General features: G+C 53.3%; 1 protein-coding gene across 4 annotated transcripts in view; it reads right to left on the bottom strand.

The window, feature by feature from the left end:
- Positions 1-17,709, bottom strand: part of SHB (SH2 domain containing adaptor protein B) — a 136,439-nt gene that overhangs the window by 4,566 nt on the left and 114,164 nt on the right. Inside the window, exon 6 of one of the 4 annotated variants that reach the window (XM_082843540.1) lies at positions 14,159-17,370. The exons of the other annotated variants lie outside the window; for them this stretch is intronic. Within the exon in view, the coding sequence (XP_082699666.1) occupies positions 17,247-17,370 (124 nt within the window). The 3' untranslated portion in view covers positions 14,159-17,246. Of the gene's footprint in view, positions 1-14,158; positions 17,371-17,709 lie in introns of those variants that run through there. 4 annotated transcript variants of the gene reach the window in all.

Here is a 17,709-nt window from a genome sequence, read left to right as displayed (position 1 = left end):
GAGCTGGAGCTGCAGGTGAGTGACATGGGCGGGTGTGTGTGGCCTTGGACATGTCATGCCCTCTGTGTGGGGTGATATTTTGGGCTTTATGTACCACAGTCTACAGCTGGGGCTGCAAAGCGCAGGATGTGTTAGATCACAGCAACCAGTCGTGAGCTGGTCTGAACGCCAAAGCTCTGATGGCACTGCAGGTACGAAGTTGCAGGGGGAGCTGATTTAATTTCTAAGGAGGTTAAAGAAAATAACTCATACGGGTTAATGGGGTATTTTCACACCAGTTGTTCTTCAAATATTCAGTGAGGGAAGTGGGCAGGGATGGTGGTAACAGAGGACAGAGCCAGAGACAGAAGCTGAAGCTCCTCTGTTCCCAGGCTGAGGGCTTGCGAGGTCACCAGATATTAGGAACTCCACACTAACGCCTCCACCTCAACAGGCACAGGCAGCCGCTGGTACCGTCCTGCAGTCCCTCCTGACTCTCCAGGCCCACTGTTTGTTCTTCTGACGCTCGTATTTCAGTACACACTAGTTTATAACCCTGAGCTGGGCTGTACTGAGGGGGCAGGCGGTTACAAAGTTCGGAGCCCAAGGCAGAGAACTCAGGCCCGTGACCCCTGAGTCCAGGGCCTGACCATTCCCGGCAGAGGGAGAGCTGGCCCTCACCCTGCAGCCCTGGCAGGAACGGCCCTTCCCCCTGGGCTCACGCACTGCACCCTCTGGTTCTCTGGACCTGAGGCTCTCTTTGGGCCGTACTGGGCTCATTCCCTGCCCCCACTGGATCCATGGGGAGACTAACTGGATGGCCTCTGAGGGTGCTTCTGGGCCTAAGGTCCTGGATTCCATGTGTATGAGCATAATCTGCTGCCCACACGGTGAGGGCTTCCTGCAGGAAGGGGTCGAGGCAGCTTCACGCCCCACCCCCCTCCACTGCTGCCCACGGCCTCCAGTGCCGCTGTCACAGGGTACTGGCCCGGATGGCCCTCAGGCTGATGTGTCCTGGGTACTTCCTGTGAGCCAGGCCATGTGCTAAGCACTGAGACTCAGATGGGAGGTGGCTGACCCAGGGTCACACAGCAATCAGCAGTGGCGATGCTGCTTCCTTCCCTGGTGGGCCTTTCCCAGAGCCCACGCTCCTGACCTCAGTGCTGTCCAGCTCCAGGAGAGAGCCCTAGTTAGCCCCCAACACTCCATGTGAGGCCAGGCGCGTGGTGGGCGAGAGGCATCAGAGCCTGAACAAGTGACTCCTTGACTCCAAGCCTCAGTCCCCACGACATCCACCCTGGAGGGCTGATGATGGGTCAGAGCAGCACAGGGGCTAGCAGTGAAAGGCCATCCTGGGGATTGGGGACAGTGTGTCCTGACCGGCAGAGTCCCCAGCCACAGAGGGACCATCACACGGAGTTGGTGGGCCCTGCGAGGTAAGCAGGATTTCCTTCTGAGATAATCTATCAAACCCGGACTTATGCAAAGGTCAGGCAGAGCCTTGTCAACACATAGCTACGGGGTGTGCGGCAGTGATACACCCTGATGGGTCACAAGGTCCCCACGAGCAAGGTGCCACCTAACAACAGTTGAAGATTTAAAAATAGCTGCCAGGGATGGCTTTAAAGACTCCCAACTTGGGGGTTTCCCTGGTGGCACAGTGGTTAAGAATCTGCCTGCCAATGCAGCGGACACGGGTTCGAGCCCTGGTCCGGGAAGATCCCACATGCTGCGGAGCAACTAAGCCCGTGCGCCACAACTACTGAGCCCACATGCCGCAACTACTGAAGCCCGTGCGCCTAGAGCCCGTGCTCTGCAACAAGAGAAGCCACCGCAACGAGAAGCCCACGCGCCGTAACGAAGAGTAGCCCCCGCTCACCACAACCAGAGAAAGCCCGCAAGCGTCAACGAAGACCCAATGCAGCCAAAATAAATAAATAAATAAATAAATTTATATTTAAAAAAAAGAAAAAAAGACTCCCAACTCAGAAGACGACATCCAGCACAATAAGAGAAAGGATTAGATTTTCCAGGGAGAGGAGAGGGTGCATCAGATAACCAGCATGCCCAGGGATGCGGCGGTGCTCTGGACACTGCTTTTGGAGCAAGGAGCAACCTGGGGACCATCTCGTTTCACCCTCTTGGGGTACCCTGGAGGAAACAGGTCAGAGAGAGCAGCACTCTGGCTCAAGGCACACAGCAAGGTAAGCTGTAGTTATGGCAAGAACCTGGGGCCCACGCGTCCAGGACCAGGTGGGCCGGGTCCCAGGCCACCTCCCATCGTTGCTTCTGAGAAGGCATGGGTCCCCGGGGAGCTCAGACAGGCCGCCGCCTGCCAAGCTCCTGTGTCAGCCCCGTCTCCTTTGATGGGACATCTTGCAAGAGCTAAGTCACAATTAGGGGTGTCTCCAGTGGGTGACCTGACTAATGAGTCTTGTAAGGCTGGTAGAGGCTGGGGATGCTATGGCTGTCAGGGCGTTCAAATGGCTCATTATCATCACAAAAAGCACGTCCTCATCACCAGGATTATCAAACGTGCCTGGCGCGCTGGGCCTAATAACAGACCCCACCTTGTCTCATAATCACGGGCTTTAATAAAACATCACTCAGCCTGCAGCTGCTGGCCCGAGCAGGGTGCGAGGCCTCACCTCTTGCTTTTAGACCTAATTGCTTGATGCATATTTCATGAAGAATCTTGGGTAATAGTTATGTTAAATCGCTTCTTTTCACAATGAAGTGACTTAAAAATACTTGCATATAATATTTATGCAGGAGAAGGCAAGGAAATTGCCCTTTGGGACTAGCATGTAGGACCTGGTTACAGGAAACCACACACAGAGGTGATCTCTGGTTCACCTCTACTGAAAGGTGGTTGGGGAGCTGCTCTCTTCACTGAGATGCCCCAGAACACTGTCCCTCAGCTCGAAACCGTCCAGGGCTCCCCACTGCCACTGCAGAATGAATGCTCGAACCCCACTGTGCACCAGGCACTGAGCTGAGCCACTGCTACACGTTACCTCATTTAAGCCCACAGCAAGGTTGATAAGTTGCTTGGTGTGACTACCGTTGTTTACTGATGGGGAAACTGAGGCTGAAGGAGGTTGTGTGCCTTGTCCCATGGGACACGGTGGGACCAGGATTTCACTGTGTCTGTCTGACTTTGAAGCCTGTGGTAAGCATTCAGGGCCCTGACACTACCACTGCAGCCTCATCTTCCCCTGCTCAGCCACCCAACCAGACGGATCCAGGTGTCCAGGTCCCTGCAGCTCTGTGAGCTCCTGAGGTCGGGAACTCTGTTCACTGGGACGTTTCTCAGCAGGTCAAGCCTTATTCCCCTTTGGGCCCTCAGCACATGCCTGGCGCATAGCCGAGCACTCCATTCATCTGTCCATCCATCCACCCAGCAGCTATCTAGTGACTGTCTATTTTGAGCCAGGGAAATGAGGCCCCGAGCATCTTCCTCTCTGGACTGTAAGCTCCAGAGGGCAGGCTGGTGGCGACTCCACCAGGCCCCTGAGTAGAAGCTGGGTAGAAGCTGCCTCTTTCAAGGCCAGGCATAGTGGCTGCTTTGCCTGGTCAGCATTGGTCCCAGGAGGAGCCAGCTTAGTGAGGGGCAGAGCCATGGGGAGAACCTGGAGGGTCACCTCTGCAGGGGGTACAAAGGCACCTGCCTCTCAAATCGGAAAGAGAAGTCTCACTTGAGGGAAGCCACAAGCCACAGAGAAGAATGGGTCAAACCTTTTTCTTTCCTTGGGATTCTACAAGAAATGATTCAAGGGTACAGAGCCAGCCAGTGCCCCCTGCCCAGGCCTAGATAAACAAAACGAATGTGACACAAGTTCCCTCCTAAAACCACATCTTCCTGAGGGCCCAGCAGATCTCTAAGTGGCTGTATCTCTTCCTCTTCTTCTTCTTCTTTTTTTTTTTTTTTTTTTTTGCGGTACGTGGGCCTCTCATTGTTGTGGCCTCTCCCGTTGCGGAGCACAGGCTCCCAGCCGCTCCGCGGCATGTGGGATCTTCCCGGACCGGGGCACGAACCCGTGTCCCCCGCATCGGCAGGCAGACTCTCAACCACTGCGCCACTAGGGAAGCCCTCTTCCTCTTCTTGTGGGTTATTTTAATTAAAAAGTTGAATCTTACATTGTGCAAAGATTCCTGAGGCCAGATCGGTTAAGAGAAGAGGAAGGATGAAATTGGGCACCTGAATGCCCTCAACAATTGGTTGCAGGATGATTCTCAGGGGAGGGAGGTGTTGCCTGCTCTCCATGAGCATGACAAGAGCAACCAGCATTCACCCTCAGAGCTCTCGGAGCACAGGTCTTGTGATCAGCGTGGAGAGGGCATGAGACCAGCCCATCAGGTCCTTCTGACCCCAGAAGTGTGCACCCAAGTCGGAGTGGAGATGGACACGGACGTTTGTATCGAATTAACTGGGCACAGGTGCGTTCTAGGCCCGGCTCTAATGCGGATCTGCTGTGATCTTGGGTGAGGGAGCATCCCAAGGGAGCCAGCCTGGAGGGTGACCATGGCAAGATACCTCCTGCCTCCATGGCCACCTAGGGGCCTACAAAACAGGTACTTCCTGCCATAACCCCGCCCCCTGCTCGGCAATGCTGCCTCTGCAAGCAGATGGCTCTGATTCAGGACGTCTGCTCTTTGACCTCCTGGGAGATGGGATATTTTGCTGGGTAAGTGTCTACAGAGAAACTCCTCGCCACATCTGTGAAACAAGCCACTCCAGAAACACTCATGAGTGCCTGCAGAGAAGCATGTTCTGAGGAGAGCCCTGGCCCCGCTGTGGGAAAAAAATACCCAGATCTCAAGTGATGGGGGCCTTCAGGGGAAAGGTACCTGGTTGACATCTCCTGAGGATGTCAGGCTGGCATCTGCACGTGCTGAGAACTACCAGCACAGGTCCTGGGAGCCTGGCAGAATAAACATGTACAATGTGATTGCCACCGCTGCCGTCGGACTGGACCAACCTGTGGCTTCACAAAGAAGCTGGGAGGGCTGGCATTATCTGCAAGACACCCACTGCACACACGAGAACACCAAGGGCCAGAGGGAGAAGCAACCTGCCTGAGTCACAGTGAGAGGACACCAGGGCTTTCTGAACCAGGGGACCAGGGCGTGAGTCCTTCTAGCTGTGTGTCGGGGTTCTCCAACTGTGCAATGCATGGGGTGAGGGGCATGGAAGCCCTTTCCAGCTGAGATGTTCTAGGGGTTGAGGAGCTGCGGGAAGGGGCTTATGAGGTCACATGCCACCCACTGCCTTCCGAAATAGCCTTCAAGGGGACAAGCCAAAGACACACGCGCCAAGTTATGGTGAACAAACATCTAAATGTGAACACCGCTGAGCCAAACAACTTGATTTACAACCAAATAATTAGACTTTCAATAAGCACACTGGCAGTGATGAGCCTCCCCAGGAAACCCGGGCATTTCTCAAGCTCTAAGGTGGTGGCTCAGGGAGAGGGCCTCCAGTAAATCATGACGAAAAGCCACCTCCAGGCAGGAGAGCCGGCAGATGCATCTTGCGGCAAACGTGGAGACGCATAAGCTTGGTTTGTGCCACGCAAGGCAGCATAGGTCAAAATGAACTGATCTGGGGCAATTTCCCCAGGAGTAGACTAACAAAGTGTCAGGCAGGAAGATATTAATGATCCAGACTGACAGCTGAGGGAGTGAGCCTCCCATCACTGGGGGCGTGTAAGTGGGAGGGTAATGATGCATGGGGGCAAGCTGGATGACTTTTGCAGTCTCTCTGGTCGGTGTTCCTAGCAGTCCTCAGGCTCCAGCAAATACACATGAAAACTGCAAGGGGAGAGGTGGAGGCAGGGGGAGGGGTGACATGAAATGTTTCAGAGCTTTAGGAAGGGGAAAGAGGACTCTTCCAGGAACACGAAGACCCTTTTGTGTTTGAAGCACGTGGGGTTGATGGTGGTGGCTGAACTGAAGTCAGATGCCTGGGTTCAAACTCTGATCCCACTGATGTCATTGGCTGGGCAGGTCCCCTCTCCCTGGGCCTCAGCATCCCCGTCTGGAAAAGGTAGAGGGGGTTCCTCCAGTGCTGAAGTTTTCAAGCTAATGAGAGACATCACAGTGGTGTGGAGGGTGTGCCAGCCTCGGCCAGGAGGACTAAGGCAGGGCAGGACGGCTATCCTCATGCAGGTGCAGGGAATCCCCGGGCTTGAGGACAGCACAGTGGCAAAAGCAAGGCTTCTTAACATCTGTGCCAACGGGATGGACAGAATGCATTCAGGCCTGGGGTGGGGTAGAGGGGGGTTTCCTTCTACTAGGACAAGCCTCTCTCCACCCATACTCTTCTTGGAGCACTGGTTCTCAACTGGGGTGAGTTTACCTCCCTCCTGGAGGAATCTGACAATGTCTGGAGACAGGGGAGCTGCTGGCATCTACAGGTGGAGGTCAGGGATGCTGCACAGGACAACCCCACAGCATAGAATAATCCAGCCCCAAATTTCAACAGTGGCAGCTCACTGGTCACCCATGCCTCAAATCCTTCATCTGTGAAATGGGAGTGACAAAGAGTCCACCCTCACAATAGTTGTGAGGGAGAAGTGAGAATGCCTGTGTGAAGGAAGCATGAACACCTGATAAAGGTTAGTCATCCGGCTCCTTATTTAAGGGCTTAAGACACAACACAGAATTTGCCAAAGGGCTCCAGGCTGTTTCCAAGGACCAACTCCCACTTCACCACCAACCAGCAGGTGCAGGGGGAACACACGGTACCTGAAGGAAGGTCCAGAACAGGGACTGGGCAAAGGCAGCCATAAGGGTGAGCACCAGCTGCCAGGGGCACAGGGGCTTTTACAGCAGAAGGGGAGCTGGAAACCTGGGGTTGAGCCAGGTGAGGCTGGAGAGTGAGATGAGGGGAGTACTCCGGGATAAGGGCAGCAAGACGAGGGCAAAGGGACCACCACCTGCAGACCCAGCGGGACCCAGACCTGGGTCTGAGTCCCCTTCTGCCACTCCGAGCTGTGCCTCTCTCTGAGCCTCAGTTTCCTCATCTGCGGGATGGAGTTTTCACTGCCCACCCGTAAGAACCATCCTGAGATCCGAGCTGGATGGTGCATGAGCAAGTTTGGCAGGTGCTAAGGCTCTAGGGGTTCTGACACGGCTTTGTCCCCACCTGCACTGCAGGAGCCTGAGTAGAAGTTGCTGCCCATCTGGTTTGCCTTGCTGGCTCCGTGCTGAGCACCGAGCGTGTCTCCCTGTCTGCCTGGTCTGCCATTCATGGCCACGTTGGCAGCAGGACCACATCCTCCAGCTGGGCAGCCTGCCTGGCTGGGGTGGCAGGCCTGGGTTCTGGTCCTAGCTCTGTCGCTGGGTGACTATGGGCATGGTGTTTATGACCCTGAGATCGACTTTCCCAAACATGGAGTGGTATTTCCCAACACTCTCAAAAGCACATTGTTACACAGCAGGGTCCACATGAAAACAGAATGGGAATGATGAGGAAAGAGGCTTCTCTGCTTAAAAAATACTGGTTTATGGCAGTACTGTGTGTATTGCTCCGTATTCAACATTTCCGAGATAGACCAGACACCAAGCAGAGGCTTTTGAGACCATGTGTTTCCCTGCTCTTATTTTACAGACGACATTAAGGCCCAGAAAGGGGTGGAGGTTTGCTCCCATTCTCCAGTGAAACCAGAATGTGCCCCTTTCCCCCCTACCCCGTCCCCGTGCCATTCGCTGTAGGGGATTCTTGGGCACTACCCATAGCCTCTGTATGCTCAGAGTAGGCAGCAATGCCTGTGACAAGGTGGAAGGTGGAGGTGGACGTGCAGGGAGGGGGAAGAAGGCAGCAATCCCCCCCCAACCCCAATTCTCATCCTTGTCCTTAAAGCACAGTGCTTACCCTCACTATCCTCCAGACCCAACTCCCTTCCTGGCTGGGGCGTCCCTTGCTAACTGACCAACCGATTCATTAGCACAGCAAAGAAGGGGACTCGCCCACAAAGCACCTGATCCAACTCACAGTTTTACTGAAACAAGTACAGAAGGAAAAATCCAGGAGGGCCTTTAAAAACTGAAAGCTAAAACAGACCTACTTGCTCAGTGGTCCTTCCTCTAACCTGAGGGTCCGTTCTTCCTCCCTGGAATTTCAAAGGCACACAGTTGACTCTAAGCCACCCAGACACCCTGGCCAAGGGCCTTTTGCACATCATGTGAATGATGGTGATGGTGGTTTTCAGTGGAAAAGCTCCCAACAGTCCTTGGGGATCTGGGCCTCAGTTTCTTCATCTGTGAAATGGGGCGGACTTTATGATATTCCTTAAAGTCACTGAAAGCAAGTGAAAAGAGCTCTGAACTGGATGTCAGGGACCTGGTCCCAGCCCTGGCTCCTGTCCTCTTGGGCCTCAGTTTCCCCACCTATCTATACAACAAAGGGAGAGAACTAGGTGACCACTGAGGTCCCACAAACTGCTAAACCTTTGAAACTTAGCACAGAGGTGCTCACACCATGCAATGAAGAAGGAATGACTATTCAGATATTAAACAAAAGGACTGACCTTCATTACAGACATCCCAGAGTTTCAGGGTTGGAAGAGGAGTGCAGGTTTCTCAAATATAGAGTTTCTACAAATGTGCCCCAAAATGCCTACATCAAAGTCCGTGGAGATTTGCTAAGCCTGCGACTCCCTGGGCCTCTCTGGAACCTGAATCAGCTTTTAATATGCTCTTCAAGAGATTCCGATGCACATTCAAGTTTGAAAACCACCGTTCTATCTGATGATGCAAAGTCCATATTCACATCTAATGTTCAGCTTTTGTGGCTTATCCCGTGTTGGGGAGCTTACTCCTTACAGGTACAACTTTTTCCAACCTTTGATGGCTCTGACCATGAGAAAGTCCTTCTACGTTCTGAGCTGAAATGTGACTTAGCACATTCCAGCAGGTCACAGCTGCTCTGCCTGCTGTGGGAAGGCCCCCTGGAGAGCGGAATACAGAAGCAGGCGCAGACCTGAGGCTGCTCCTCTCCAGCTGTCCTCTCTCATCCTGGTCCCCCCTGCTGCTCACAATCTCTCATACACATGCTGGCCTGCAAACGGACAGTGTCCCCAGTGGGTATGTCCCACTTGGCTATTAGCCCTGCTGTCTGGACACGACTCCATCACCATGTGGACACTCTGAGTCTTCGCTGAACTCCTTTCTGGTGTCTTCCGACCTCCAGAGTCCACCTCTGTGTTCTTCCTCCTCCCCATCCCAAGGGACAGGATCTCATTGGCATGCAAGTGTCAGTGGGTGCAGACAACATGCACCTCTTGACCAAACCAAAAGGGGCACCAGTCCAAGAACATTAAGAAGCAAAAGCCCCACTGGCTGTGGCCACACTTGGAAGGTTTGCAAATGTAATTCTGAAAGGTCACTGCCAGCCCTTAGTAATCTGGGCTCTGGAGGGCGAATCCTCTCATGTTGGGCATTCATTCTGGCAGCTTCTTGACAACCTCTGTCCACAGGGTGGAGAGTTTTCTCAAAATTAAATCTCTGGCTCTTTGCTCCCTAATGAAATTGATTTCTGCCTTGATACACAACAAAGCTTTCATTTTATTATTTGGCTAGGGTTTGACCACGTTAATTACAGTTTTTTTCAGCATGGCTGCAAGTAATTGAGTTCCCCAAAGTTACTTACTATTGGAACTGATTGCTTTTTAAAAGCACAACTTCCACAAAAGTAAAAGTCAACCCTTGTTTCATCACAGAAGATTTTTAGGGGGTAAGACTGGAACAACTGAGGACAGGAGAAAGTATTTTTCTAGCCTGAAAATCTGAACTCAAAACGGGATTATGCTCCCATTGGGAGACCGTGGGTGTGCCCAGCACACACCACCTCATGCATTTGCCGCCTCAGTGGTTTCATCATCACTTGTGTCAGAACTCATATACTGCCCCCCCGCCAAGTTTTTAATCATTGTTACTGGCACAATTCTACCTGCCTCAGAGGATACGCTGCACAAGCCTCTTCAATTTCTAACACCAGGTACCAGGGACTGCAAAGCGCCTGCCCAGCACCGTGTAAACGCATTTTCCCTTGGGAGGCTGTGTTCAGCTAGGGTGGGGTACACACCTTTAGTGTCAGGTGGAAATGAGGGGCATGTGGCTACTCTTTGGCAAGTTGGGGGGGTGGGAAGGAATTGTGGAAAAGATAAAGGACCAGAGATGCAGAAGCTGTAGGGAGACAGAGAGAGAGCTGACTAGGACTTCAGAGTTTACAAGGTACATCTCTGTCCACAATATTATTAGTCACCTGGGCCACGGGGGGCTTATGTGGAGGGGACAATTGAAAAGTTGGCACCACAGGGAGTTAGCACCACAGGGAGAGGGGACACTGCAGAGACCTCTCCTCTAATACCAAACCTAATCATCCTTCTACCTTTCTGTTACTTCCCAATACATTATTATCGTCCTAGGCCCTGTTCACATGCCACCTCCTCCAGGAAGCCTTCTGAGATGCCCCCAGTCAGACTCACTTTCTTCCTCCCTTACTCATTCTCTGCTACACCTCCCTCCATCACAGTAGTCACCTATTCTTGTCCCCGTGCCTGGACTACAAGCTTAGACTCTGATGTGCCTCTGTCTCCCCATCCAGTCAAAGGCCTGGTGCCTGGTAGGAACGCAGCAGTGACACCTACACTGCTGAACTGTTGCCCCTGCCCTGAAAGTCTGTGCTGAGAATGTGACAGGCTGATCCTCAAGCCGCCCAGGGCTGTGAGCAGCGTGTAGATTTTCAAAAGGAAAATAGAAAAAGAAAAAAAGTTCTAATTAAAACATTTCTAATAAGCCAGCTTTGCCAAAACCTATTGTTTCTGATATTCCTCCTAGGTGAAACAATCCTTAAAAAGAAAGGTATTAAAAGTGGCAGAAAGCACCCTTAGCTGGAAGGAGGATGGGGGCTGCTCACTGGGGGAGGGCTGCCCAGAAAAACGTAGGGTTTTTTTTGAATTTAATTTTTTATACAGCGGGTTATTAGTTATCTACTTTATACATATTAGTGTATACATGTCAATCCCAATCTCCCAATTCATCCCACCACCACCGCACCCCCACCCCCCACCACTTTCCCCCCTTGGTGTCCATACGTTTGTTCTCTACATCTGTGTCTCTATTTCTGCCCTGCAAACCGGTTCATCTGTACCATTTTTCTAGGTTCCACATATATGCATTAATATACGATATTTGTTTTTCTCTTTCTGACTTACTTCACTCTGTACGATAGTCTCTAGATCCATCCACGTCTCTACAAATGACCCAATTTCATTCAGAAAAGGGCAGATTCGAGGCACAAAATGGAAGTGTGTGCACGTGTGAGTGTGACACACCCACACTCATACACAGCAAAATATCACTTTTATAGCTTTAGCGTTTGAACTGTGGGAGAAAAGACGAGAGCTATAAAATCTGACATCCGATTGTATAAATCTGCCGCAAATACCAAGAATGTTTATGGAGAAAATGGGAGAGAAAATATAGTGTTATGGGCTCAGAAGGGTAATAACCCTGGGATGGGAGTTGAGACATCTGGGCTCTGCCAGCAACTCGCTGCGGGACCTTGGGAAGGTCCTTTTCCCTTCCTGTGCCTGTTTCTCTCATCCGAAAGCCAGGGTCTTGACCTGGATGATTCAAGAGCCTTCTGGCTGCAAGGGCCTGAAGGTATGGGGAACAGGAAACCTTGGGATTTTACTGAATGAAGCTGGTTGCTTCCAGCCCCGCCAAATGCCTCTGGGCGGGGCTTTGAGTTATTTACCTAGCTGTTAGCAAAGTAAGACCCCCAATACTCCCCCGGGGAAAGCACAAGGCTCTGTAAATAACACCACCTGCATTCATACAGACACTCAGGGTTTACTAAGAGCTTTCCCTTCCGCTGTCTCCCTGAGCCTCGGGGCTGAGGCTCAGAGACATGAAATAACTTGCTGGGTGACCCTCGTGGCTGGTGGAAGCAGTGATTCAGGCCCTGGTCCTCTGGTCCCTGACTGCATCTTTCTCCATGTTGCTGTATCTGCTGATGGCAGATACAAGGTCTGTATCTGTCACCATGGCCTGTCCTTGCTGCACCCCACATGCCCTCTCAATCAAGCCATTCCCAGATGGCTTTTGCAAAAGTATTATTAAATAAGTCCTATTAACAAGATGTTAGAAATGTGATTGGAAAGAAATATTTTTCTCATTTGAAGAGACCACCCAGTGCCTCAGAAGGGAAGCTGTCCCAGGGCACAAGAGGCTTCCTGGCAACAGTTGGAACGCCTCCCACGGCAGGCGAGCCTTACGGAGAGATTTATGGGGGCTGATATGAGATAATTAAAAACCAGCTGGAAATGTAATCAGGGTGGCTCTGACTCTGGAGGGGACCAGGGAGCTCTCGGGGGAGCAAAGGGCAATGCCGTGTGCTTGGCTGGGAGGGGAGATGCAGCAAGTCAGGAAGGGAAAACCCAGCCCATCAGCAGGCATGCTGGGCACTGCCAGGCTGGTGGGTGCTCTGGACAATGGGTTGGCAGTGTGAGTGTGGGCACCCCTTGCCTCTGGTTTTGGGCAGCTGAGTTAGGATGAGTTTCCTGGGTTTTTCAAAACCATTCCAGGTCCATGTTGCAGCTGGTGGTGCCACCACTCACCCAGCTGTTCAGGAATCTGGATGAGGCCCCCGACTTCTCGCTCTTTCTCACCCTCTTCAATTCTCCCAGGACACGGCCTCTGTTCTACTCCCACCGCCCTAGTCCTTCGCTGAGCTGTTGCAGCCTCCTCAGCAGCCAGCGCTTCACCCCCATCTGCCTTCCAGACACCTCCACGGTCAGACGGGGTTTCTGCAAACCTCTGTCTCTGAAGTTCACTGTTTTCATTTAGTCTCCTGAACGGGGCGTTGGAGGAGCTCCTAATTGCACCACTTCCTTTAAACCTTTTAGAAGGAGAAAACACGTCGCACACTAATTGAGCAGAAAGTTCATTTTCCCTCCATCAGTCCTGAAAGGATGTGAAATCCTCTGTGTAGTGAGAGCAAAGAGGCAGACGGCCCCTCTCCCCTGCCTGCCCTTTGTCTCAGGCCAATGCAAATGCTGCCAGAAAACAGGGCCTGCATGGGAAGCCGGGAGGCAAACAAGCTTCTTCCTCTCTCTGGTCTCAGTTTCTCCACCTGTACAGGGCATTGGGCCAGGTGATGTAAAAGGTCTCTTTCTGTTCCCTAAATCCCAAGATTTCTGCTCAAGTGTACTTAATGTATGAGAGCTACTGTCCTGGACCAGGTTCTGGTTCTTGTAATCGACTCATAATGTCTGAAGATGTGGAGGGAGAGATAGGGGTCAGCAGGACAGTAGGGGGGACAGAAAGGAATGCCTGTTGAAGTGGTCATCATCTTCAGGTACTGATCAAGAACTGGGAGACCAGGGAGGTTAAGTGACTTACCCAAGGTCACACAGCCAGAACAAGGGCAGTCTGGATTTGACTCTAGCCCTGTGATTTGAGTCTCAGTCATAACAGTGCAGGATTTTCTCAAGTTGCAGCCTGCATAAATTCTAAAATCCCACCACCATAAAGGGGAGTAGCTGCGGGCATGGACAGATCCAGACAATTCTCAAGGCTCTGGACCACACCAAGCTCTTTCCTCAATAACCCATGGCTCTCCAAAGTCTGTAACAAAGACAGTGGGCTACCACTCACTTAATGCCTGCTGGGCACATGCCAAGCACTTCACGTATATCATCTCTTCAGGAACACCTCTGTAAAACCCATTTTATAGATGAGGAAATAGAGGCTCAGAGATGTTAAGTCCCTTTGTCCAAGGCCACCCTGCTAGTAAGTGGTAGAGCTGGGGTTCAAGAGTCCAATCCAGACTGATCCAGAGCCCATGTCTTCTGCTGCACAGAGCTGCCTCTATCCTGGGGAGATGGGGAGGAGTTAGTGATGGGATATATTGAAAACTGTGGATTGGAAAGTAGGCAGCTTCTGTCCTCGTGGGCTGCTGTTTCCTCAGAATGGGCAGCTCCTTACCCTGCCCATCCCCAACTGCCTCAACCCTCCTCAGTTCCCAAGGCCCATGTCAAAACCCCTCCTCCTTCCACCCCTTCCTGCCATCACTGTCTGCCTGGAGTCAGTCAGCTACCCCTGTGCCGGTCTGCCTGACCCCCACCTCTCTTTCTTCTGTACTCCCCCTTCTCCAGCCCTCACACCCACCTGGCAGCTCAGAGAGGTGCAGAGTCACGGGAGCAGGCAGCCAGGAACCCAGGGCCCTGGTCAGCAGAGCAGTGCCCCGGGCGGCACACACCTGCCTTTCTTGAAGCTCTGCCCTCAAGGGCAGGCTGGAGAGGAGAGTAAGTGGTGGTGATGGAGTCCTACATCCTGGAGCAGGAGGACATGCTGGGCAGGGAACCCAACAACGGCCGGGGAGGCTCTACTGTGGTCTAGGGGACCACCCTGGGGGCTTGGCCATGGGAGCAGCCCCCATGGAGCTGAGAGGCTGGAGCCTCAGATGTCGACCCGACAAGGGGTGCTCAGACGGCAGAAGGAAATGAAGTCCGTGCTCCCTGCCGATGATCGCAGGGCGAGCAGCCTTTCCTCATCCCCCGCCTCTCCCCGCCCCGCAAACCTTTATTATTTCTTGCTCCTGGCTGTCAGCAGCAACAAACTAAGATTAATCACTGGCCCGCCTGCCTAGACCCAGACATGCCTACTGTTTGAAAACTCTCTCCTCTACTATATAAATCAATGAGGGGAGAGAAGAAAGAAAAACAACTCTAACAGAAATGTGCCCCCAGCGCCCCTGGAACGCAGCCCATCAGCTCCTCTGGCCCTGCTACGCTCACCACCCTCCCAGGAAGCATCTTTTGGGTGAAGACTGGCTGCCCAGCAGTCAGCACAGACCCCCAGCTCCAAGCAGGAACCTGACGGGCCTCGTTTAGCAATCAGAGCAGGAGGCATCTTCTTGTCCCGCTCCCTCCTTCCCACCACGCTTAGGACTGAGCAGAAAGACAGCTTGGACCTGGAAGCAAATTCACAAATCAAATGCCAGACCCTCTTTCTGTGGGAACGGGGAAGACACTCGCCCGTGTCATCCAGAAGCAGATGTAGCCCAGAGCACCCTGAGGGCGCCTGACCTGGTGCAGCCCTGTCCACCTTGCTGCCTCCACGGCAATTTCTAAAGGCTACGGGAAAGCTGGGAGGAGCGGAGACTGGCATATACCTGCTGAGCTGCGTTAATTATTACAACAACTTCATGAGAGTGGCCTACGTGGCTTTCTAGGTGATGATCAGGGAGGTAAAGTCATTGGCCGAGAACCACACAGCAGGTAAGAGATGGAGCTAGGGTTCGAACCCAGGTACTTCTGGCTGCAGAGCCCATGCTTTTCCCTCTACATTTTTTTTTTTTTTTTTTTTTTTGCGGTACGCGGGCCTCTCACTGTTGTGGCCTCTCCCGTTGCGGAGCACAGGCCCCGGACGTGCAGGCTCAGCGGCCATGGCTCACGGGCCCATCCGCTCCGCGGCATGTGGGATCTTCCCGGACCGGGGCACGAACCCGTGTCCCCTGCATCGGCAGGCGGACTCTCAACCACTGCACCACCAGGAAAGCCCCTTCCCTCTACATCTTTAAAAGGGCTGCCCTGGATCTCCCCTTGGGACGTGTGGCCACGTGCTGCCCACCTCTTGGACTGTGCTAGCTCGGGTGGCATGTCTGTGGACATGTCGGGGAGAGGGAGGCAGAGTAGTGTTCCATTTGACACCCTGGTTCATGAATGGTTCTAGAATACAGCTCTGGGGACATGACTGCGACGCTGCTCAAAACCTTCAGGAACGCTCCCTGCCCTACAGGTTAGAGTCCCCAGTTCCTCAGCCTGATGACTAGGGCCACCCCTCTCGTTGGCTCCCATCAATGTCATCTGTTGTTCTGACACAAGCTCTGCCCTTCCTGCCTCTGTACCATTCCCTCTGCCTGGCTGCCCTCTCTACCCTGTGCACAGGTCTAAGATCTGCCCAACCTTCAAACACCCCCTCTTCTGGTTCCTTCCCTCTTTCACAGCCCTGAGCATTTTCTGCCTTGGGGAGCCTTAAACACGTTCTATGAGTATCTGAGTTACTCGTGTAAATACCACTTCTTCCCCGATTGGGCTATGAACTCCTGGAGACTGGAGCCCGCTAAATAACAAGACACTGAAGGGGCAGAGCCTATGGGCTGAGGAAGGCTCCTGAGTGATCAGGGCTGAGTTGTACCCTGATGGAAAAAGGTCAGACCCCAGAAATGTCTCTTGAGGTCAGAATCTGGGCTACACATTTGCAGGGATGCTGTGAAGTTTGCCTTTGGGGATTTGAAAGCTGAAGGCCCCTTTGTGAGGGCTCCCTGGGGCCATGTCCCCCACTGGAGTTGGGGCTCTCAGTGCTTAAAGAGAACAGGGCTGGGCCCTTGTCAAAGGAGCAGGGGCATCCCTGCTGAGGCCTCAGGAGGGCCACTCTGTCTGCCCCCATCCCCGGGGGGTGCCCAGAACAGGCAGAGCCTGCCCTGTGTACGAGGAGGCCCTGGCGTTCTCCCTGCCTCCCCGGCCCTCAGCAGCAAACCCTCTGGTCTTTGGAATCCTGTTTCCCTCATCTTGTCCAGATTCCTTTGCAAAAACTCATGAAACTAGAAATTGCAAAGAGTCATTCACAGTCCAAAGTGCCTAAAGAACCCTTTTAATGAGATTTTTCATCCCTTTCCCCCACTGCTTGCCTTTCCAAACAGTAAACTGTGTTAGAGGGTGATGTTTTCTTGCCAACTTCTAAAAGCTCAACCTTTCACTTCCCCGAGGCTAGAGTGAGTGTAGCAGGGGTCAATGGTTGGTGCTGGGGCCAACGTGTGTGCTGATGGCTTGAGAGGGCGCCAAGGGTCTGACGCCCTGTCAGGTCAGGCTGGAGAGGGGAAGAGGGAGAGTTCTGCAGAAGGAGGGGATGAGGGCAGTGTTCAAAAGCAATGAGGCAGGACCTCTGCAAGACTGCTTCACGGGTGGGGGCATCCGCCATGGAGGGGACTTGGATGGATGCGAGGAGGTGAGGGAGGCAGGCGCCATCTTGGATTGCCACGGGTGCAGGGGGTTTTGGTGAAGGGGCAGGTGGGTGGCAGCTTAGGCTGGTCCAGGGATCTGCCTGGTCCCCACAGTGGGAAGCAGTCGCCATCTCTCGTCAGTGTGGTCAGCTGCCAGCTGGGGAGCTGGTCAGTCACAAATCCCCTGTGGGTCTCAGTCTCCCCAGCCATGAAGCAAAGGGACTGGACCAGGCAGGCCTCTACGGTCGCTTCAGGTTCGACACCGATGACCTTCTGGCCGGTGTAAGGAGTGCTTGGGAGCGGGTGAGGAGACACTGGGCTGGGAGTCCTCTGCCTCCACTCCAGTCTCAGCTGGTCGGTCAGCTTCCTCTACCCTAAGGTGAGAACGAGGATGGTGGTCTCTGCCCTGGCCACCCCGTGGGGCTGTCCCGAGGCGAACGCGCAGGCTTTCTAAATCGTGAAGTGTTGTGGATTTGCAGGGTGGAAGTGGGGTTTAAGCATACAGGCGGGTGCCTGAGAGTGGCCCCGTCACTAAGAACTGAGTCTCAGCTCCTCTGCAGGGCGCGAGTCCTGCCCAGGCTCTTCTGCATCTCCAGGGCTTTGCCTAGCCTGTCCCCTCCACCTGAGATGCCCACCAACTGTCCCTGCCTGGGGAATGCCTACCCTTTCTTTAAGGCTTAAGTGTACCTCTGCGCAGCAGCTTCTCCAGACCC

The sequence above is a fragment of the Leucopleurus acutus genome (assembly GCF_964270905.1).
Source record: "Leucopleurus acutus genome assembly, chromosome: 7".
In the NCBI taxonomy this organism is placed as follows: Eukaryota; Metazoa; Chordata; class Mammalia; order Artiodactyla; family Delphinidae; genus Leucopleurus; species Leucopleurus acutus.
Note: the sequence above shows the minus strand (reverse complement) of the source record. Positions and strands in the feature narration are given on the sequence as shown.